The 22463-nt window shown below is 42.1% G+C and overlaps 3 protein-coding genes and 1 long non-coding RNA gene across 7 annotated transcripts in view; 2 read left to right on the top strand and 2 right to left on the bottom strand.

Annotated features, from left to right (window-relative positions):
• LOC133158538 (uncharacterized) overlaps positions 1–15636 on the top strand; it is a 52511-nt gene extending 36875 nt beyond the window's left edge. Inside the window, exons 2-3 of the long non-coding RNA XR_009715233.1 lie at positions 1661–1783; positions 15514–15636. This is a non-coding gene — a long non-coding RNA (uncharacterized LOC133158538). The remainder of the gene's footprint in view (positions 1–1660; positions 1784–15513) is intronic.
• Positions 15637–15868: 232 nt separating this feature from the next.
• On the bottom strand, positions 15869–18645 carry mtx2 (metaxin 2). The gene is made up of 10 exons (XM_061285790.1): positions 18488–18645; positions 17853–17900; positions 17665–17711; positions 17509–17581; positions 17349–17425; positions 17060–17152; positions 16940–16978; positions 16740–16865; positions 16572–16648; positions 15869–16349 (listed from the first exon to the last, which is right to left on the bottom strand). Exons 1-10 carry the CDS (start codon positions 18525–18527, stop codon positions 16190–16192), a joined length of 780 nt encoding a protein of 259 aa, XP_061141774.1. The 5' UTR covers positions 18528–18645; the 3' UTR covers positions 15869–16189.
• The window catches only part of lnpk (lunapark, ER junction formation factor), a 49034-nt gene continuing 44626 nt past the window's right edge, over positions 18056–22463 (top strand). The window contains exons 1-2 of one of the 4 annotated variants that reach the window (XM_061285784.1): positions 18056–18130; positions 18865–18955. In XM_061285784.1, coding sequence (XP_061141768.1) covers positions 18086–18130; positions 18865–18955 — 136 coding nt within the window. In that variant the 5' untranslated portion in view covers positions 18056–18085. The remainder of the gene's footprint in view (positions 18131–18864; positions 18956–22463) is intronic. The other 3 variants (XM_061285783.1, XM_061285785.1, XM_061285786.1) reach the window with 3 other exon arrangements.
• On the bottom strand, positions 19619–22267 carry LOC133158533 (homeobox protein Hox-D4b-like). Its single transcript, XM_061285791.1, has 2 exons — positions 21708–22267; positions 19619–20712 (listed from the first exon to the last, which is right to left on the bottom strand). Exons 1-2 carry the CDS (start codon positions 22171–22173, stop codon positions 20438–20440), a joined length of 741 nt encoding a protein of 246 aa, XP_061141775.1. The 5' UTR covers positions 22174–22267; the 3' UTR covers positions 19619–20437.

Raw genomic sequence — 22463 nt, 5'->3', positions numbered from 1 at the left:
CTGTCGTCCTCGATCCGTATGCTACATTAGCTTAAAGCATTTTATTTAGAGTTTCTCGTGTCACTTCAAAGCTCTGCTTCTGTCTTTTAATTGACTTTTTACCAAAAATAAGTGTCACAATGTGTTAGTTCCCGGAGTTTGACGGATTTAACGACCCTTGCCCAATCAGAACCCGCGGGTGGGCGGGATTAAGAAACTGATTAAGTCATCTGCTTGTCATCCCACAAAGTCACCATGATGAGGTTTGGAGAAGCTCGTTGAAAATCACTGACGCTGTGGGAGGTGCAACGAGCAGGCAATTAACTCTGGAGCGAACCCCCGAGGCATCAACTTTCACACATACTCACACACACTTAAACGACAGAGTGAGATAGCTGTTCAGCTTGCAGCAAAATGGAGAGAAGTGGTTTGATCGTACAAAAAACAACAGACTTTTCATCAGCCCTTTTCCCCAGCGGTCGCGTCGTGACTGCTTTCTGCAACCAGTTAATTCCTAATGTCCATTCGCAGAGGTGACTGATTTTAAAAACCCCGTAAAAGGAATCCAGGGATTCGTTTCCAGATACATTATACGTGTTTATCGTGACCAATTCGATTGCTCTCCTCTTAAAAGCAGCGGGCTACGGCTATTTCTACGTCCACTGGATTTGCATATAGAAAATACGGCATCAGTTGATGGTTTATATTCCGATCGATCAAATTCTCGGAGCTGGCATGGTTCACTTTTTGTCATCTGTTTACTTGCCATCAGTCTTTGGGAATTTCCGAATTCCCGCCATGAATTTGTGTGTTTAAGTGTCATTTTAGACAGACAGGCTGGGGAAAAGTGACAATGTGACATTAGAAAGAGTTGATATACGTCACTTTTGAGCATCAAAACCTCTTGAATTGGACATTAATAGTTGATGGCTTTTAATAATAGAGTTAACAATGACGCATTTGAACAATTCCTGAAGGGATACCAAGAGAGTGATGAGCAGAGCGTTGAGTGTCAGTTGTCTCGGCGAAGAATGACGTCCGTCTCCGAGTCGATCAAACGCAACATGGCAAACATGATGGAAAATCTCTTGTTTACCCGCTACTTTGCCTCCTGTGTGTTCGCGCTTCAGCTCGCCGTGCTCATGGCCTACTTTCCTTAAAAAAAATTTAAAAAAGAGACTCCAAACGCCGTCCTGGCTGGCTGACATGTAAGAAAGTGGTTGATGTTCTCCCGGATGGCGGCGGGACGGCAGAAGGACCGCCGGGAGGCCGACATCAAGCACCGCCAGCCAGACGCGACAGGAACGAGGCGAACCAAGAGAATGTCGAATGCGACACTTCTTTTTTTCCCTCAGCCTGAAGGAGCCTTTTTCATAGCCAAACCTAATATTTCCTTCATTCCTTCTAATCAAAACACAATGTTTTACCACAAGCGTGGAAGAACAGGACCAACAGTCCCTCAGTGGTTTCTACTCTGAGAAACATCCACATTCCCTGATTAGCCCAACAGCTGTAAAATTCAAACTTGGCCCAATGTGACTTTTTTAAATTCAATTTAGATTTAAATTTTCCCCCAAAAGTCTTCATAGAGGCTGCACGGCGTTGCCGGACCTATGTGTGATGTGCAGTTGAGTCATTTGCAAAGAAATGGAATGAAATGTTATTTTTTTCTCTTGCCTAGGGGGAGCATGTTACAGCAAGAAAAGGACAGGACTCATGATTGAACCCTGGGGGACACCAAAAGGAACAGGGCAAGAGAGGATAAGGCCCGGCCTTCTGAATACTGAACAAGATCTTGGTGGAGGTAGGAAACCAATTTAGAACTGTGCTCATGATGCTAATCCACCGTTCCAGATGATCCAATAGCGTGCTCTGGTCTACACTAATCATGATTGGTCAGTGCACTTCCCCTCCTTGGGCATGTTTGGAAGTGGTTGCCAATTGGCAATGACCTAACATGGCTCGCTACACATGGCCAGCGCCACCTCAAGAATTAATAGCACAGCTAACCAAAACCCTTCCAGCAGCGGCACATTGAATATTCATGTAGCTCCCAGTGTGATCCAGTAAGGAGGATTAAGCTCACGACCGCGCGCTGCTTCTTGCCGCCGCTTGGCCGTCGCTTGCATCATCACGTGCTGGCCGGCCGGCCGGACGGCCGGCAGACGAGACACAGGGAATACCAAAAAAAGAAGAGGACGAGGGGGAGGGCGACATTAAAAGTTGCCCTTTAGCGTCTACGCGGCTAACACGTTGTAGCAAGTGTTACAACATGTCTATCATGTTGAGGAATATCAATGTTGGCGCAGCGGTCAAAGCTTGGTGTGTGTATGGGTGGAAAAAAAGATGGCTTTATTCTTCCAGTATTATGACGTCTTTCTCAAAATGTTGGACTACTTATTAGGATTTGATGAGGAGAAAAAAAATCAAAACTAGTATTTCGATGTGAAGTCTTCTCCCTAAATGACACATTCATATAAAAATCGACTTCATGCTTTTTTCTCGGGAAATCAAAAATATAAATGTAAAACTTTTCCTCAACAATGTTGCTATTTTTAATAGAAAAATCTTAAACTTGTGATTTTTTTACTTTTTTAAAAAAAATATGACTTTATTGTATTAATATCATTCAGCATTATTTTTTTTTTCAAAAACAACCTCCATATTGATTCTTATAAAAAATGCTTTATTTTTACTATATTGATAAATACGACTTTTTAACTAAAAAAAAATAATAGATATAAATAATAAATGTTTTTTATTCTGAAAAAAAAAACCTGTCATATCAGAAAAGTAGACACAGTTGCATTGCAAGTGTTGCATTTAATTGTGTTGGTACCCTGATACTGACTGTGTGTGTGTGTATTGTGTAAATAGCCCAAAGTCCCTGAGGACCAATGACGAGGAGATGATATCTTGTGAAGTGTGCCCTTTCAAAATAGCAGGCTTGCTTTCCACGATGTTTGCCTTTAGACGTGCGTGTGTCCGTGGGTGTTTTCATAAATTCTCGTCTACTGTACTTCTTTGTCTTAAATGTGGCACCAACTATTAGAAAGTGTTAGCCTGCATGACTGAGTGCTACATATTGCGTGTCTGTGTGCGCGCCAGCATGTGTGTGCACGTACAACTCTCCAACCTGACACACACTCGCTAATGTGAAACATTGCTGCAGGGGTGATGGAGTTGTTGAGTATGGGGGGGGGATAAATGGCGTTAGAGTGGGGGTGGGATGGGAGTCAAACTGGGGAGTGCTGGGAGGAGGGGAGTACAGGGAGGTGTGAATGAAAGCGCACATACTTTTTTGGTTCATCCACTATTGAGATGACGTTTGGTTCTAGTAAGTCTTCTTGTCTTGGCTCGGCGTGAGCTGGATGATGCAATGTTGGTCAAATAGCATGTGCTGCTGTCTAGCATAAAAATCTTGGAAAAACAAAATCATTCAGGTCTTGGGAGAGGTTGTGGACAGGTCATTTGGCCAACAAATGGAATTTTATCTTTGTTCGAATATCATTGCATCGCCCTTATTATTCCCATAATGTGACTTTTCATCTTAAAGGAACATTTTGTGACTATGATGGGCTTTTTTTTTTTTTTAAACTGAAAAAATCATGACTTTTTTTTTTTGTCTCTCTTAGAACTATAACATAAGAGTTCGCTAGAAATTTTGTCGGCTCTCTTATTTTGATGCGATGGCGCTCAGAAGAGTACAAACTGTCGGAAATAAGATTAAAAATGCTTTCATCACTTAGTAGTTTTTAATTCAGTTTTATCTATTTGGAATAGCTGCATTTCCTGGTGTATTTGCCAGTCTGCGCTGTTATGCTCCATTTGAAAGCGTGTTTATCTCTAAACGGAGGCCAATAAACGCAGCGTTACCGATGCTGTTTGAAGTCGCTGCCGGGAGACCAAGAGCAATGCGGTGAAGTGGGGGGGATGTTTTCTTGAAGATCTTCACAAAAGAGAATTATTCTCGTAACATAGAGACTTTCTTTCCTTCAAGATCTCGTATTTCTTTTTTTTATTGAATCGAAACACAAAGACATAACTTTTCATCTTGAAAAACACGGACTTCATTTTATATTCTGCATAACCTCTTTCAAAAATGTCTTGAAAAACAGCGACTTTATTCTAAATCGATTATAGAAACTATCAATTCATTTGATTGTTGTTAATTACCGTTTTTTTCCATGTATAATGCGCCCCCATGTATAATACGCACCCTAAAAATGGCATGTTGATGCTGGAAAAAAGCCTGTACCCATGTATAATACGCACCCAAATTTTGACTCCTACTTAAGTCCGTAAACGTAAAATTATTTCAGAAAAAAGATCATCTTTGGGAACAACCGGATGTTATTCTGCCGGTCAGTATCACTGCGCATGCGCTAGCAAACTCGATAGCGAAGAAATGTTTCGGATTTGTGTAGGGTACATTGTGACAGCAAACGAGCAGGTGATCGAGCAAGCGTCTGATACGAGAGCATTGTGTTCGTATGGAGCGTGTTTGAAGTGAACAGCAGAGTAGAAAGCGCATCTGTAATGGCGGCCTCCGTATCATATTCGGATTAAAAAAAATATATATATATATTTTTTGTACCCATGTATAATGCGCACCCCAGATTTTCGGACAATAAATTTTGCGCATTATACATGGAAAAAAACGGTAATTGTTGCACCTCTATTTTTTAACAAATGGTTGTCCGGGAAAAAAAAAGTTTTTCTTTTCATCCAAAAATGCCAAACTATATCATTTGTGACATTTTCCCTTGAAAAAAAAAAATGTAATGGAGTCCAAAAAGGGTTGAACAAAACGTGTTTGTCTGCGACGGGCGCTAAATAATGCAGCACCTCTCCTCCCCGTCAACATCCTTGACGAGCAAGGCGGGCTTTGAAAATATTTGCGCTTTAAACACTCGTGTCTCTCTTCGTTCTCATCAGCAAGCGGCTGACATGACAAAAGCGCACACGCAAACAAAGACACGCGCGCACACTAGGTCAGGCGAACACTTGTTTATCATTTATTAGTCTGTCAACTCCACTCATATCTCCTTTCTGACATTTACAGTCGGATTGGCTGCTTTCATGTCGCTAATGAAGTTCATAGAAGGATTTCGAGTACGAGTTTCCACGGACAAAAGTATTGGGACACATTCCGTGAGAGCGTAAAGTGACAACCTTGGGGTCAATTTGCCTCCATTTATGGTGCTGCGGTGACTGAAGAGGGAAAGGAAATTCTTGCACGGTCAAAAATGTCCGGGGGGGTCTTCAGCCACCCCCATCCCTCAAAGTATCACTTTTGACATCTTTTCCTCGCAGTTTGTATGTTTGAACAAGAGCAAAGATCACAGACGGCAATCAGCGGCTCTCCTAGGTAAACAAACGATTGTTTTAAGACTTGATTTAGTGAATGCGAAAACTCCCGGTGTGTGTGTGTGTGTGTGTGTCTATGTGTGTGTGTTTTGTCCAAGCGGGTTGTTTTTGGCAGCCTTGCTGATTGGAGGCAGCTTTTCCACCGCTTCACGCAGCATGCTTGTCCTGATTGGCATTGTTTATGTTTGGGAATCCACCGATTCCATCAACATGTTTGGATCTGATGATTCAAAAAATGTGTTTTGTTTTGGGTCCAATATTTTGAGATGGGTAGGCAGAGATGGAGCGTTTTCCCATTTTGACACACTTTTTCAAGTTTTTTTTTTTTTTTTGTAGTGCCTGTTCTCTCTCACTGTCAGGAAACAGGAGTCTATCGCGTAGCATCACGTTGAGGAAATGAAAAGAACACATGGTTTTTCCAATATTAGCCTCGCTTTAATGTGTTTATTTTGCATCCCCAATTGAAGTTACTGTAAAATGGACAAAAAATAACTCATCGTATATTGACCAAACCAACTCATTTTATCAATCACGGTATAGAAAATGGATGGATGCTAGCTTAATGCTAACATATGATGTGAAATATCACAGATGGGCTAATGGAAAATAGCATGGATGTCACAATAATTATACACCCTCAAACAGCTGCTCCTTTGGCACACACAAATTAGCAACGCCAAAAATTGAATACTTACCGTAATTTTCGGACTATAAATCGCACCGGAGTATAAGTCGCACCAGCCATAAAATGCCTAAAAAAGTGAAAAAAAAAAAACATATATATGTATATAAGTCACTCCTGAGTATAAGTCGCCCCCCCCACCCAAACTATGAAAAAAACCGCGACTTATAGTCCGAAAATTACGGTATATGTTTTATACGCGTTAAAAATTGTCGCGTAAAAATCTACAATCGCAGGGGTGCAAACGATGAACCGTGTTATAGTGGGGGGTTTACTGTAAAGAAACTCCCTGTTGTTGTTTGTTTTCCCCTCTGATTGGTCGCCTAGCTCGGCAAACAAGGTGAGAAAAGACAAGCTCCCCGTTTAGCGAGAAAGAACGAAATGGCGCCTTTATCTTCTCAAATGACTGAATTGAAATGAAGGCACCCAGCAAACGCAGAGTGAGCCCGAGGCGGAGCGCGCCAAATAAACATGCGCCTCACACTTTGTTTTCTCGCCGCTGCCTCCTGCTCCCGAGGCATCTTCGGAGGAACTTGCCGATCGTTTTCAACTTCACGCTATGGTCCTCGTAGACGTCAAGGTTTCATGTTAGAATGCAGGGCGGGTGCTGCTACATACGGTCTCGTCATCGTTGCGTCATGCGTGGACGTGAACGGACCAACAAATCTGAAGAGAAGCCCGATGACACATTCAGATAATTGAATCGAATCAAGGACTCAGAGGGCTTGATGCACGCTCTTGTCATATTTATGAATGAAATACAATAATCTCCACCACTCCCATTGCTGGAGTGCAGAATCTGTCTGCCTGTGTTACACCTGCACCGCAACTTAGACCTGCTTTTAGTTGGTCTAAAGCACAGGTGCCAAACTCATGGCCCAGGGGCCACATCCGGCCCAACCCTTCATGGTATGTGGCCTGCAAATACAAATCATATAAATATTTATAATACTTATTAACGTTGCGTTATTTCAAGCAAACGTCTTTCTACATTAACTTCAACCACAGTTGAACAAACCTTTGTCCTTAGTCTCAATTTGTTGTTTATATGCCAAAATATGATTGGTTTCACACTGTGTTTCAAACACTGAATCCAGAAGCTTCTAATTTGAAAGCAACTCAATCCACTTATTCACTCGGCTAAATCTGTCCCCGAGTACCCGAATCAAAAATGCGTCCAGTCCCGCCGACATACATGCATTTATAAATGATAACCCCCGACAAACCCCCCCTCCCCTCCCCAAAAAGTCAAGGTCAGCTCACTGGAGGTTTCTCTTTGAGGCTCGACCGTGCAGCTGCTCCACATGGAGCATCAAGGTTAAACACTTTTCATGTTTATCAGTTGGGGGGTTAGGGGTCCCCCACCGCCCCCCTTCATTGATGACGCAACCTAGCCTTACCGCTTGCCAAATTCGCCCCCCCCCCACCACCACCACTCCCCAAACCTCCTCTTGTTTTAATGGCCTGAAGGTGATCCAAGCGGCCTCCTCGAAGGGTTTGCCGGTGCAAGGATGCCAGCAACGGCAGCTGTACACACTGCGGAGTGTGTAATTACGCACACGTACACAATCGCTGGAGAAAACACACACACAGTCATGGCTTTCATGTCCTCTCTCCGCTCACCCCATCTTGTTTTGTTTTCCGCCATTTTGCCTTATCGCTTTCCCTTCCATCCCTCCCGCTTTAACACCTACCCCCCCCCCCCATCACCCCCACCTTCCTCCCAGCCCCCTTCCGCTCCGACGTCAAATTGCAGCAGAATTTCATCATGAAAACCCAATCTCGGCTCTCGCTACTAAACATGCAGACGTGTGCAAACATTCGCTGTTTAGCACTCGCTAACATGCGGGCGGCTGCATGGTTGCAAAACGGGGGAGGATTTGGAAACATTATTTCCTTGAAAACTGGTCTGCACGTAGAAGATATCCAAGAATACAAACAAGAGTTCTTCCCCACCCCCCCAAAAAAAGTTTTTTTTACATGTAACAAAAAGTTGTAATCATTTTATTTGTGAATACTTTTAAATGCGTAATTACGATTTTATATATTCAGTCATGGTTTCATCTTTTTTTTTTTTTTTTTGCAATATATAGTTTTGCTACCTATGCCCAAAATAAATAAATAAATGAACAAACAAATAAATAAATTTTAAAAAAGCATTGTCACTCTGAAAACAATCGAGTCTTTGTCATCTTCAAGAGCACTTTACGTTCCATCTTAAAAGGAAGTGTTCCTTGAAGCAAGTGAGCTCACCTCATTGTTGCGTACGAAAGGAAACTGACGCAGACCTACTCAAGAGTCACACAATAACGATGAACTCAAAGACGAGACTCCAATCATTCCCTTATATGGATTTATTTCCCATCTTGAAATAATTTCGAAGCATCTTAAAAAAAGGATTGTCTAAATTTTTGGAGCTAACAACATTCATCTATTCTCACTCATCTTTCTATTTTGATAAAGCAAGGAGTGGAAGGTGCAAAGTACAAATAATCGACTTAAGTCGAATAACAAAGTAGTTTTGGGGTTTTGGGGTTTTCTATCTGTGAATGTGCTGACAAAGATAATGTGGAGTACAAACAAACATTGTTGGGAGACTTCGCTTGGTCTTATCTGGCCGATCCCAAATCAGGTCCCGCCAGAGCTTCCTCCTGTCTCCATGGAAACAAGCTCTGACTTCCTGCAAGTGTCCTCCAGGCTGGGAGTGGCAGCATTTTGTTTGCGTGCTCGCTTTAAAGCTCAAATTCAAAAAAGTATGAAGGCCAGCTGGCTTTGTTTGGATAAACCAAATTGCAAAATAAAGAAAGAAATCAAACCGTGTTCAGAATTGACTGAGGTTTTTAAGTCAGCCTTCAAATTGGAAACCTCAAAACAAGGGTTGGGATTTTAAATTGGCATTTTAAATCAGGCTTTGGATTAGAATTTCAAGTTAGTGTTTGAAATTAGGGTCTAGGATTTCAAATGAAGGCTTGAAGCCCAGATATGTGTGTTAATTTTTTTTAATTTGGGTTTCTAGCCTAGATAAGGCTTTCAATTTGGTTTGCAGCCCGTCGTGCTGACCTTGTGCCCTGCATGTTCGCAACATTATCAACAGCAGCCTGTTTGTGATAATTAGCCTATGACAAGACAGGACAGGACGGGATTGGATGGCTTCTCACCTGTAATCCATTGGAATGAGTCACCTGGTATGTCCGCTCTCATGAATCACGGAACGACCTTTGCTGACCTGACGGACAAAGAAAAAAAAAATACGAAAGCCGCATTGTGATATGGGAACAAAAAAATGGCCTCGCTGGCGGTAAAACATTTTGCAGCTGTGCCATTGACCTGAGTCACACTCTGCTTCCTGCCATTCAAACAGTAGCAACACATCATACACACACACACACACGCTTGAACTCATACCCTCGGATTTCCTTGAGGGGAAGGAAATTTTAGATCTGCTTAAGTATTCAAATAAGGGTTCTTGTTTAAAATTAGGGTTTAAATTCTGCATTAAGGTTTGAAATGAGGGTTTGAATTCAGATTTTCAGAAATGAAAGGGAAAGAAAGTTAAGAGTGTGTAGCTTATGTGGGTCGATTTGGGTCAAGGATGCTCTTCTCTTATTAGAACCAAATCTTTCTTTCCAAAGTGCTTTCAAGCCTCTTTTTGACATTTGAACAAGTCCCAAATCCTCTTTCTCTTCTTCCACGTTGACCAAAATCCCCTCTATGTTGTCATGTTAATGCTTTGCAAAAGCTTTGCACGAGTGGCGCCTTGACAATGCACAAGGCTATCAAATGAAAACTATTTTGACTATAGATGTGAATATCAATCAAGTAAAAACATGACCTCAAGTACATGAAGGTGCCACGATGGTTCAATTCAATACAATACGTGGAAGGTTGAATCTTAATCTGTACAAAACGTTTGGAACTCTACTCTAATGAAAACAGAAGGTGTCGAGCAGTGAGCCTTGAGGCACACCGACTGTATGAATTGACCATACACAAGACATTTTCTTCAAAGCTGGGTAAAATAGGCTTTTGAATGTAAGTTTCAAGACTTGAATAGTGTTTCAAATATGGGTTTTGATCCTGGGTTAAGGTTTCATATTAGAATTATAAACCTAGATTAGTGTTTCAGAATAGGATTTCAAGTCTTTGTGGGTGGTCCCAAATGGCCTGCAAGAAGTTTGGAAAATGTTCCAGAAAATTCTTCCTCCTCACGACGACTCGAGGGTGGGTCTGTGCAGATGTTAAATTCCAAAAGTGAAAGTTAGAACAAAGGTAATTGTCTCAATCGTAAAAATGAGGTGTGTTACAGATTGATGGCTCCCATAGTGGTGAATTTAGTGTGTGTTGGAATTTAGGAAGTCAAGGCACAAACGCAAAAGCAGCCTCAAACTTTGCTGTCAAGTGTCTGCTCATTTTTTAAAACGAACTAAATCAATCATTATAATCATGTTCTCTTAAACCCTAAAGCCACGCCTCAACAAAATCAATAAATGTATTTTCCTCTAACCCAAACAATAGTAAAATCAATCAATTATAATCTGTTCACTTTATCACGTCGACGTCTCTACCCGTTTTAACTGTCATGCCATTCATATAATAATTAAAAAGTTTCCACAACAATACGAATGGACGATGCGAATTTGTGTGCGAGTGTGTTTTGAAATGATGGGAGCGGTGCGGGGGGGGCGGCCTAAACTTGTTATTAGAAGCTCGGGTCAGATCCTCCGAGATAGATAATCTCTCTCCCACTCCCGGCGTTGGATTTTGGAATGCTGTGCAGTGTGCTTGCGGCCCTCACGACCCTGAAAGCTACACAACAACAACAACACACTTGATTGTTAAGAGGCAGCAGGAGGATTACAACAAAGTGCTGCCCCATCACGAAAGCCCATTCAGTGATTTTTCTAAGAATCTGTTGATGCTTAAAGTGTGACAATAAGAGAAATTCATTTTGAGAATTACAACATAGAGACGAGTTGTCAACTCCAATGTGTTCAAAGCCGACGCTATATTTCTCGTTTATAGTTTAGACTTATGTCTGCCGTCTACTGGTGAACATTGTTATTACAGCCAAAAACTGCTCCGCTAGATATAACTTTTTTTTTAACAGGCCACCAGTTCCCCATGCTTTCCGTTGATTCTGAGATGAAGACGACGAGAAGTTGTGATTCTTGTCACACATACACCGATCCATTTATTTTTGCATTCGGGTTCAGCGTTGTGCGATTAACACACGACTCTTCAGTCCCACTCAATATGGATTAATGGCCTATAAATAACCCTCATTAATCTTGCGTAGCAAAAATGACATTAGCATCATTAAGAGGATCTCCGTGCTTAGCATCATTTAGCGGCCCACGTTCACGTGTGTGTGTGTACGTGTGTGTAAAAAGTTTCCAAAAGACCCTGAAACTTTTGAAATCTTTATTTTCATCATTTCCAATGAGAAACATCGAAATCAGAAGTCAACCAGAGTCATGGAACACATTGCATTTCACTTTTTCGACTCGGGTGTTTAAATATAAACATGAGAAACGCGTTACATGCACACGCTCTGTTGTTCCAGCTGTGTTAGAAAAAAAAAATGCACATTCCACAGACACACGATGGATAGAAGCATCCTCTTCCTTTTGTGTCCAGCTCATTAATGTTGAATTATAGTATGTGTGTGCATGGAAAGTCCAAGTTGGACATTCTTTGTGATGTTGAAGAAAAAATTCAAATGCAAAGCAGTCTTTTGCATAAACATAAAAAAAAAAAGATTGCTTTTTAGTCTTCTGGCCACGTTTCTTTTAGCTTTGTTGAAGTGAGACCGCATAGACGTGAATTAAATATTTACAATAGCTTCAAAGTTACCAATTACACTCATCTGTCCTTTTAAAAACTCCAAGTGGCCATTGCACGTTTGCCCGCCCTTACGCTAATCAGTAAAGCCACAGTGTTTAGTCTACACACACACATACACACACATTCTTTACGTTTCACATGATCATTAAATTTCACGGCCCATGTTACGTGTGTGATTGCGGTCTTTGAGGCCACACACACACACTCGTCGAGAGTGAGGTCATCCGCGAGAGAGTGACAGGTCCAGGAAATGAAACACACCTCAGATTACAGCCAAACAAGGATGGCTAACATGTTCAACGTGGGCTTTTCCACATTTTCATATCGTGATGGGCTTGCTGACCCGCGTTGATTGAAACCTTTCCCTCTGCTTTCAAAACACACGAGGCCAGTGTGAAAACAAACTGGGCTTTCTCAACCCAGCTGGGTTTCTGCGTCGCTTTCTTCCACCGTTGTTATGTGAAATTGAGGTGGCAAAAGTACTCCGACTTAAGGAAGATTAAAGACACAAATTACGACGACGTACAATCACAAATCTAACCGCAGCCGATTTGTGATTGACAGTCATTAAAGTAAAAAAAAATAAAAGTATGTTTTCTGCCAATATATGTACAATACTACCTAGTTTGATAACTTTCCGCAATGAAAAATAATTGGGCTAGCTTGAGTTGGCTAAGGCTTTTATGCTAATATTTGAACTGACAAACAAAAATGCTAAATAAGTGAATGATGGCTGGAAAGAATAAATATCAAAACTTCCTTATGCATTATGCATTCGAATTACCGTAATTTTCGGACTATAAATCGCGTTTTTTTTGTCATAGTTTGGGTGGGGAGGGGCGACTTATACTCAGGAGCGACTTATATACATATATATGTTTTTCTTTTCACTTTTTTGGGCATTTTATGGCTGGTGCGACTTATACTCCGGTGCGACTTATAGTCCGAAAATGACGGTATAAACAAAGAAAGAGATTGAACTTCCTCATGCCAAGCAAATCTCAAACTTAGTTCAGTCATGTTCCTAAAGATTGGCGTGATGGCTAACGAGCAAAGCTAGCTAGCACACGTTAGCCTGGCCTGGTTGGACAAGTCGTTTTTTTAATGCCAATCATTTCCGAACTAATAAAAGGCTTCTCACTCATGTGTGGGGTCCACCTTGAACTTTGTGGCCTGATAAAGATCAGTAGATGTGATCACTCGTGTGCCATGTGGTCTTGTATATCCATCCCTCAAGATCAATAAAGTTCTTGTACAGAACGTCTACGCTGAGATCATCTCGGCTCGGCCGTGTTTTCGTAGCGATGTCTGAGTGAAAAACCTCTAATGCGCCTTAATCCACTTTGCCCCATAAGCTCCCTTTCATTGGGACCGCTCGGTTTACACGGGGAAGACCGCCGACTGGTCGCAGTGCGGAGAGTTGAAAAGGCCACGCCAACATGACGCCTGTCATCAGGAAGCTCCGCTTACATTAGGAAACCATTAAGAGATCAATTACTACGTCATTCAGGCTTGGTTCGAATGGGTCTCTTTTCATTTCAATTATTTGTATTTCTTACATATTTGGGAGTTTTACATCCGGCGGCTAAGTGCTTGGTTTTTAGCAGACGGGAGTCTCGATGGATCAGTTTTTTATATGTGGTATGACAGCTAACCATCAAACTGGACGTGACATTATTGTTAAGTGTCAAAAGACCTCTCCCAAGCAAGCTTCTACCGTCATTGCCTCGATACAAGTGGATTGTAACATCTTTCTTTGCTATTGTTGCATTCAAAATCAATGCCATGCTATTAGCCAGCGTATGTGCGTCATTCCTCTCTGCAGGGGAACATTCTGGAGGTACTCAAGGCTCTTCTCGGAGCTTTTTTGAATGGGTGTCAAACGCACGCACAAAACCAGCAATTGAATGCAAAATGAGTTGCTCAGAACAAATCGGCAGAATAGCCTTGAACGGTTTAACCCTGTCGCACACTTTTCCCAATGAGGCGCCTTCGCCACGGTAAAGATTTGTTTGACTTCAACCGTGATTGATTTGATGGCTATAAACCTGAATGCGTGTGAGTGTGTGTGTGAGATGGAGGGAAAGGATTATCCACACCACAGCTAATCTCTTTATTCCACTCAAATCTACAGTACATCTCCCCTCCAGACTGAAAAATAAAATTGCGAGTGAGAACACACCCGTACACACACACACACACGGTGATATTGATGAAATTCCATATCACTGGCAAATCTATCTCACTTCATGGCAGGTGCAGTGAATTCAAACCCAATTTATTGCTATCTAAACGGGCTGCTTTAGGAATTGAAACTGATATTTGACGTGTTGATCATCTCAAATTCGTTACTCTCGGTGTTGATGACCTCGCTGCTCGTTCTCCAGTTGAGTCAATATGGAGTCTGGTGCGTTAACGAAGACGCGTGATGCTGATTAGCCTCCGGCCACCTCGTCTTGCGTGAAGCCACTCGCTCGTGTCCTCACGGAGACCTTTCGTCGACCCACTTAATGTCACGGCCTTCATTCTCACGCGCATTTCTGACATTTTTCCACGTATTTAGATCTACGCTGAGTTCCTCTCTCTTTTGGAATCATTTGCATATCCCTGAAGACGGAACCTAGGAAGGCAGAAGACTTGTTTACATGTGTTACACGTCAACTCGGATCAAACACAGCAGCAATGTGAAAATAGACACTCGTGTTGCTTTAATATGACACCTCCACGCATTATTTATAATTTCTGTGCGTGTGTGTGTGTTTGCCGTGGGTTGCGTCATGAAGCTGCTCACATCAGGAAAGTGATAATCAGCAACTCCTCACGTGTCAGTGCTGTAACAATAACCGAGACGATAATGTTCATTTGGTGGGGTGGCAGTTGTCACAATCATGTTGTGAGCAGTTGGAACTCGAGATTAAATGAAAAAATGAACACTCTTTATTGTAAATGGTGGTGCTTTTAAGAGCATGATTTGATGTCAGCTCCCAGGATGTTTCATGTTCTGTTTTCCCGAACTCCTTTTCATTGTCTGTGTAATTTTCTTTGACCTGAGTAAAAGAGTTGAATCATTACTTTTGTTTTTAACTGTTATTCAAACAAGCATTTAGAGTTATACTTAAGTAATTAATTGACGTCGTTATCCATTTTACTGCTAATTGTACAGTAGTCGAGCGGCACCAGACGACTGTTGTGTGGTTTTGCTGCCCTCGTGTGGAAGGATTATGTCACTACAACTACTTTACATAACGTGCATCCGCAAACTATTAGAGCGTCATCCCAAAATGGAATGAATGATTTTTTTCCTCTTAAAAATCGACACATAACACAGCATAATAACGTAAAAATGTGTATTTATTGTTTATTTATGAAATAAAACACAAAGCTATTACATAGCCATAAATATTCACATCCTTAATCGGTGCACCTTTGACAGTAATTCCAGCCGTGAATCTTTTTGAATGAGAGGAAGGACCACTCCATTATTTGAGGACGCCCAAGCTAGCCCCAAGCGTGATTAGCATGTGTTTTGAAAACAACCTATAATTGTAAAATTCAAAGTCATCAACGACAAGTTCATTTCTTTTCTGTCTCTGTGTTTATTTTTCTTCCTGCTCTGTGCATCTGCTACCGCGCCAAAGACCTCTGAACCCGACGGGGCCATCGCTCAGACTGCTTCGGCAGCGGGAAGTTCAAAGGTCACGAGCTGACCTGGGAGGAAGCCAGCGAGACAGAAACACAGACCGGGCGGGGGCACACCGAGGTAACACATCTCCGACAGTGTCAAATGTGTCCATGTGCAAGACATTTTGAATTTTGTCACATTGTGACCTGCAATTCGTGCAGCACTATGTGGGGTGGAGTTAAGTTCCTGACAAATTTTCTTTTTACCAATAATTGTCACAGTCCTCTTCTGGAGACAAATTACCTTGTTATCTAATATGAATTGGAAAAAGAAACTGCAAACTCCTTGTTTAATGCAATCACTTTTATTTTATACAAGCACTTTGCATTCACAAAAACAATATTACTCTTTATCATTATATTCATGTTTTATATTCATATTTTAATATAATAATATAACACTAAGTGCTATTAGTAATAATAATATAATCATAATAACAATGATGATAATAATAAATAAGTCTTTTGGAATCCTTTAGGGACCAGCAGTTGTTTCTTTTCTGGCTCTCCAGGAAGAAGCAGAAGCAGCAGCAGTCAAATGGTGTGAATGGTCAGTTTACCAGCTTCTCCTGTTATGTACAAACAGATGTGTGGTGGTGGTGTGATGAAGATGATGGTGGTGGTCGGTCCCCTTCAGGAGGTCCTATCCTCAAAGCACATCTGCTCGATGCGCCTGCAGAAAGACAGCAGGTTTTCGTAGCTCCGCACGCGCTCGGCTAGCTCGGTGCTGGTCAGCCGAGTGGTCAGGATGGTAAACAGGTGACCGAACACCAGCGCGTCCAGCTCCGTCGGCCTGAAGGTATATCATTATTATTAATCATAATAATTAGCATACCTTTATTTGGGAAGTGTGAACAGTTATAGGGAGAGTTTGAGTAATTACAGCCTTCTGCCACAGGGCGGTGCTATATGCACAATTTCCTACGCTTAAAAGTTTTCTTTCCTAATAAGTGATTTTAGGAATAGCATCTGTTCACTCAACTCAAAATGGTGTCTCACAGGCTAGAGTACATACTGTTTATTGAAGAAGAAGGGCTGCGTTCCGAGGCGCTGCGAGAGAGCCTGGCAGCACTGACTCACGTCCTCGTACACCTGAAACACAAAAAAAGAAAGAAAAATAAAAGTGTGTGGCTGCTCCGCCTAATGTTATGTCATGTGAATTGTTGTAATAATAATCGCTTACCTGCTCCAAATTTTTCCCTCCCCAGCCAATGGCGTCCATCTTCCGGCGCACCTCCCACTGCTTCTGATAGGCCAGGATGGTACTGAGGGGCCACGAGTAGGGGCTGCTGTACCTGGGACGAGTGATCTAAAGCCCATGTAGATGTGTCAAGGAGGGCTAGATGGGATTTTGAAGAGGCTCAATGAGAAGAGAGGACTCACCTCAGCAGCTGTGCCGTCGTCACACCACTGTATGTATAACTAGAGAAGAAGAAAAACTTTGTTTGAGCCAGACACACACACACACACCACAATGGCATACGAGTCAGATAAAAATGATACCTCAGCCGTCAGCAGCATGTTGTTGACTAGCTCCATGTATGCTTTCATTTCGGCCCTCTGAATGTCATCCAAGCCATCGCTCAGAGAATGACCCTCAAGTGATACGAAAGAGCCACAAGTAAATTAGATTTAAAGATAAAACAAGACACAGCTAACACTGAGGGCTATACCGTACTGATTTTAGAGTCCTCTTAATATTAACCATTGTGAACTCGTGCCAAAATCTGACTTCTAACTTTTCCCGTACAAATAATGAAAGGACAAAAATGATTGCGTCATCCCCATCTACCTTGGCTTTAGTGAACTGCACTATTGGGCCCAGTTCCGACACCACCTGGTTTCCCACATGGATGAAGGGGATCTTGCCTAAAAAAGGAATCGTAAAAACACAATTCATTCATGCGTAAAACGTTGATGAGGAAATTTACTGCATTTGTACACGAACTCACCGGAGGGTGACATGTACTCTGCATTGACTTTGCAGACCACCTGCACGGGCAGACCACACATCCGCAGGTAGGCCTGCACAGGAGACAAAATAGGCTCAGATGACACTTCATTGGGCACCTTATCTAGCGAGATGAATCCAGAATGCAGAAATGTACCTGCACAGCGAGGGATGAGGCGCAGTCCGAAAGCAGAATCTGATCCTCTGCACGAGTCACAACATATATAATTGTTATTATTTTATTCAGGTATTAATCTAAAGGAAAAAATACTCAATAGTTATGGAGCAAGATCTCAGTGGATAGGTTTATACTTTATGTGATACAGCAGAAAAAAAAACACACACCCTTAAGCGGCTGGTACAAGGTTGCACTCTCGGGCCAAGGCTCAGCAGCTGTAAAAAAACAAAAGCACAAGAAATTCATATTTTATTTTATTTACTACTAAATACTAATAGACACGATCCAAGTGATTCCTTTGTCAAAACCAAAATGTTTAATTTTGACGAGGTCAGAGTTCACTCAATATGGCTCCCTTAGACGTGTTTCGAGTCCACGAGAGAGCAGCAGGAATGAACGGATGATTGCCAACACAGATTCAAAACCAAAAAGCAACAAGACAAACGTACGTAAGACAACTAGATGATGTGGTTCAAGTTAATAATACACGCATAAAATAGACTGGGTGTTTTAGTTGACAATCTTCTACGGCAAACCAAATTTTGCAGGTAAATTCACCGAACTATCAGTTACGTCAAACCCTTCAATTGTTTAAGTCCAAACTTTGCTAATGGAGTAAATGTTTCATTTGAATTGCAGGACTTTCATTGTAGCTTTAAACTCACCGCTACTGCTAATGCTACAATGAAGCATTTATTGCGATTGTTTTTATTATTATTATTTGCTTTGCAGCATGCAATGCATGAGCTAGCAGCATCGCGAACATCATCATGCCCAAACTGCAAAAGCTGCAACACTTTACCGGCCATTTGCGACACGAAGGCATCTGCTGCAAGAGACATTTTGCTCTGAGTTCCTGTCTTTAAATACGAACAAAAACGTTTAACTTTAATACAAATCTGAGGTCAACTCAGCTTCTTGGGAGTATGAGGACACCGACTGGTCCGTCGGAAATCTTTGGTCCGGTGAGGAACATTGAACGAGATTATTCGTTCCCCTTGAAGGCCGGAAATGTTCAATGTATATTTTCCTTTCTTCTTTCGCCCAATAAAACTAGAGAGCTGTATTGTATAAATTATAGATACATACATTTTCGTAAGAAATATGAAAACCTTGTTAATTTTTTTTAAATCAGAAACTGGTGCGTTTGCGCTGATTTGTTTTCCTTTTAAAATGCAGTTGACAAATGAACCACAAGAGGGCGCCCTTGTTCCAACACAGCTGAATGAATGGAAAGCACGTAAACAGTTCAAGGTGGATAAAAGAACAAGTAGGTACTATTTTTTTTGTCTCTACTCGCGTTTAGCTTCTTAATATTGAAAATACTTTATGTATGTGATGTCGAATACTGCGATTATTAAGACAATTGGATCCGTGTCAAAGTTTCCAGTTTGTTTACCCTAAAGTCACACTTTGGATCCATTTGTCGCAAATGTTCTCAGCCAGTTTGCGGTGCGCGATCCTTTTTTGATAAATCTCTCGTGACTTTTCCTGCCCATTTGTCTCCAACGGAAGCCTCCAATTAAACTAGCTCATTTCCCACCAACCATCACCAGGAGCGACTTGTGTTGCTCCCAACATGCTATATTTGGAACTTTCTGACGTAAACATGTGAAATGCAATGAATTTGTCGATTTCAAACTTGGTTGATCTTGGGTTAATCAATGCTTCTATTCATATAGTACAACATTATATGTAACGTTTTTACGTCATTTAAAAATAGTCCTTATTTTGTGAATACTCATAACGTTTTCAAACTTGCTTGCAAAACCCTTTTAATATTTACATCTTTATTTTCCTTTCGTTGCATATTTATCTACATAACGTTGCCACGACAAGTTACCCCATTTATCTTTTATTTCCCACTTATTGCTATAATTCGACGTTATTTCCAACGTTTTCGGACCAAATAATATTTCATTCGCATACGCAATTGAGACTTTTGTATATTCTTACTTTATTATAAAATCTTGTGTGCAAGAGAGCAGGAGACACTAATCTGCTGTCATGTAAAGCTTTTTATTCACTTAACCAAGTTCTTTTTTTTTTTTATCAAAATGTTTTTTCCACACATATAAAAGTCGTACACGGATACCTTTGCTGTACTTTCTCACATACAAAACGACACGTGCTGCTACCAAGAATAAAAATATGCGATGAAACATACACATAATAAAAAAACGATAAGTACTTATGGTGGCCAATTGGCATATCACACTGGAATAAAGAAAAAAAAACGTATTATTCTTTGCTGGATGGACTTTAAAACCCTGTAAGGAAACCCTGAGACAAATATGCAAACACCTTTTGGAGCTCAGCTGTGTATGTGTGTGCGCGTGTCCGTGCGTGCACGTGTTGGTGCGTGTATGTGTGTGTGCTGCACGCTATTGCTTTTGGCACATAAAAATCAACAGTGCGTGCTCATTTGTTGCTTATGTGTCATCTTTGCGTTTGCTATTTTGGTCATGTGCATATAAGTATAGCTAATACGCTGCCTCACTCTTATACAACCCTGTATTATGCTGTTTTGTTTTTTTACCCTGTAGAAATAATAATAACGATAATAATATTAATAATTACAAAAATAACCCTGTTGTCTCCACAACAAAATTCTTCCAGGAGATCCAGAACATAAATGACAAGACTATAGGCTATATATAAGGCTAATACATGGATGCTTGAGGAATGTAGGCCTGGATCGTCATTTGGGGGGGGGGGTCCAAAAGCCCCCTGACCCTAACCCCTTTGAATCTCACATCGGGATGGCCGCCTTGTCCGCGCTTTTCTTGGCCTTGCTGCGCCCCTTGGTGTTTGGCAGCTTGTTGTCCTTCTTCCAGCGCATGCGCCGGTTTTGGAACCACACCTTGACCTGGCGCTCGGACAGGCAGAGCGTGTGCGCCACTTCCACGCGGCGGCGGCGCGTCAGGTAGCGGCTGAAGTGGAACTCCTTCTCCAGCTCCAGCACCTGCTGACGCGTGTAGGCCGTGCGCAGACGCTTGGGCTCCGGCCCAGGGTGGTTCGGGTTCACTGGGGGACACGAAAGGACAGTGTGACGTCATTAGTATAAAAAAATTCTTCCATACATTTATTATTTGATAGCATATTCCGAGAGGCCAATTAAAAATAGCAGCATTTCGTGGCTCTTATTAATACGAATTGGATTTTGGCTAAATTGCAATAATAAATAATAAATAATAATAAATGCATAACTGCATCCGTAAAGCCGCACGATATTGGAAAAAACATGCGACATGGATGTTGAGTATTTCCCATATTAATATTATGAGATTGAACATGTAACATTTTTATTATCTAAAGATGAAGCGTTTTTGGTCATGATATCGAATCAGTTTACATACGTGTGTGCGTGCGTGTGTGTGTGCGTGTATTTAAGTATAAGAATAGGTCCCATTCACTGACAACTATTTTTTCCCGTCTAAAAAAAAAACCCAATTCCCTGAAATACTTAATAATGTACATAATGTATATCAAAAACGTTTTTTTACTTAAATTTTTAATCTTTGAATTGATATTTCCATATTATATGGTCAATTTTTATCACAGTTAGTTATTCCTGATGGTATTTTGGACGTGTGCGTGCGTGCGTGCGTCTCTTTGCGCACTTTTATTATGCAAGCGCGTCGATTTGCGGTTGACCGGCAAACTGGTTAAGAAACCATTCTGGACTATTAACGCGCATCTCTTTGTTCACTGGCCGTGTTCGCACACTCACGCACGCGCACACTCACGTGCGCGCACAAGCTGCGGCAGAGCCATAAAAGTTTATAGCGGCTGTAATTCTGCCTGACACTCACTGCGATCATAAATAACTCACCACAAGAAATGGTGCTCCCAAATGGACAAAACACTAAGGGTGTGTGTTGTGTGTGTGTGTGTGAGTGAGAGTGTAGATGAGATGCTGGGGGGCAAGAGGGAGAAATAAAATGAAAAAGCAAAATGACATTGGACGTGTTAAAAAAAAAAAAGGGTGACAGAGAGAATAGGATGATGGTGTTCCTCACCGTGGGCGATGTGCACCTTCTTCATCCAAGGGTAGACCACGATTGGCGGCTTGTCTTTAGCCTGGTGGCCCCCTCCGGCACCGATTCTCCTCTGCACCTGAGCAGGCTTACTCGCGCACGTCATCCACATCTCGGGAAAGCCACCCTCCTTCCCCTCGGCGTCGTCGTGCTCGGTGAAGCCGGGGAAAGGCGCACCTTGTTGCGGCAGCCGCTCGGCATCCTCCCGCGGCTGCTGCTGCTGCTGCGGTTGCGCCTGCAAGGAATGTTCATAGGCGGTTGACTGCGGTGCGTAGCCGGGCTCGGGCGGGTGGGCTGCGGCCGTAGGCTGGTAGCGCCCACCGCCGTACGTGCCACAGTCCGGGGGGCTGTTGTAATACCCCCCTTGGTCAGTGAAATGACTGTAATCTTCCTCGCAAGACGGGAAGTGCGGCTCGGCGTATTTGCAGCTCACCGCGTAGGACTCCATGATTGATTTATAGCGAGGCTGGTAGGAGAATACTAATTTTTCTTTTTCCTCTCTCTCTCCCTCTACCCCTTCGCCCTGTGTCCCCCTTTTCCCCCCTCTGGCATCAAGCCACCCCGCGGCTGTCAAATAGACGGACGGCCGTATGGAGCACGTGACCCGGTAGCTCAGCCAATGGGAGGCGTGGCTTTTTTGCCGCTCTCCCTCTAAATAAAGTCGAAAAAGAAGCAAAATTGTGCCTAATTGGCTTCAGGAAGATTTGCTGGCGGGGGCTAAATTAAAAAAATGAGATG

The sequence above is a fragment of the Syngnathus typhle genome, linkage group LG8, assembly GCF_033458585.1.
Source record: "Syngnathus typhle isolate RoL2023-S1 ecotype Sweden linkage group LG8, RoL_Styp_1.0, whole genome shotgun sequence".
NCBI lineage: Eukaryota > Metazoa > Chordata > Actinopteri > Syngnathiformes > Syngnathidae > Syngnathus > Syngnathus typhle.
Note: the sequence above shows the minus strand (reverse complement) of the source record. Positions and strands in the feature narration are given on the sequence as shown.

Excerpts from the sequence above, each read along its gene's own strand:
- LOC133158533 (XM_061285791.1), bottom strand. The coding sequence starts at position 22,173 with ATGGAGTCCTACGCGGTGAGCTGCAAATACGCCGAGCCGCACTTCCCG. Across the intron at positions 20,713-21,707 it reads GAAGGTGCACATCGCCCACG|TGAACCCGAACCACCCTGGG; the intron begins GTGAGGAACACC and ends CGTGTCCCCCAG.
- mtx2 (XM_061285790.1), bottom strand. The coding sequence starts at position 18,527 with ATGTCTCTTGCAGCAGATGCCTTCGTGTCGCAAATGGCCG. Across the intron at positions 17,426-17,508 it reads AGAGTACATGTCACCCTCCG|GCAAGATCCCCTTCATCCAT; the intron begins GTGAGTTCGTGT and ends TTCCTTTTTTAG. Across the intron at positions 16,979-17,059 it reads ACATGCTGCTGACGGCTGAG|TTATACATACAGTGGTGTGA; the intron begins GTATCATTTTTA and ends CTTCTTCTCTAG.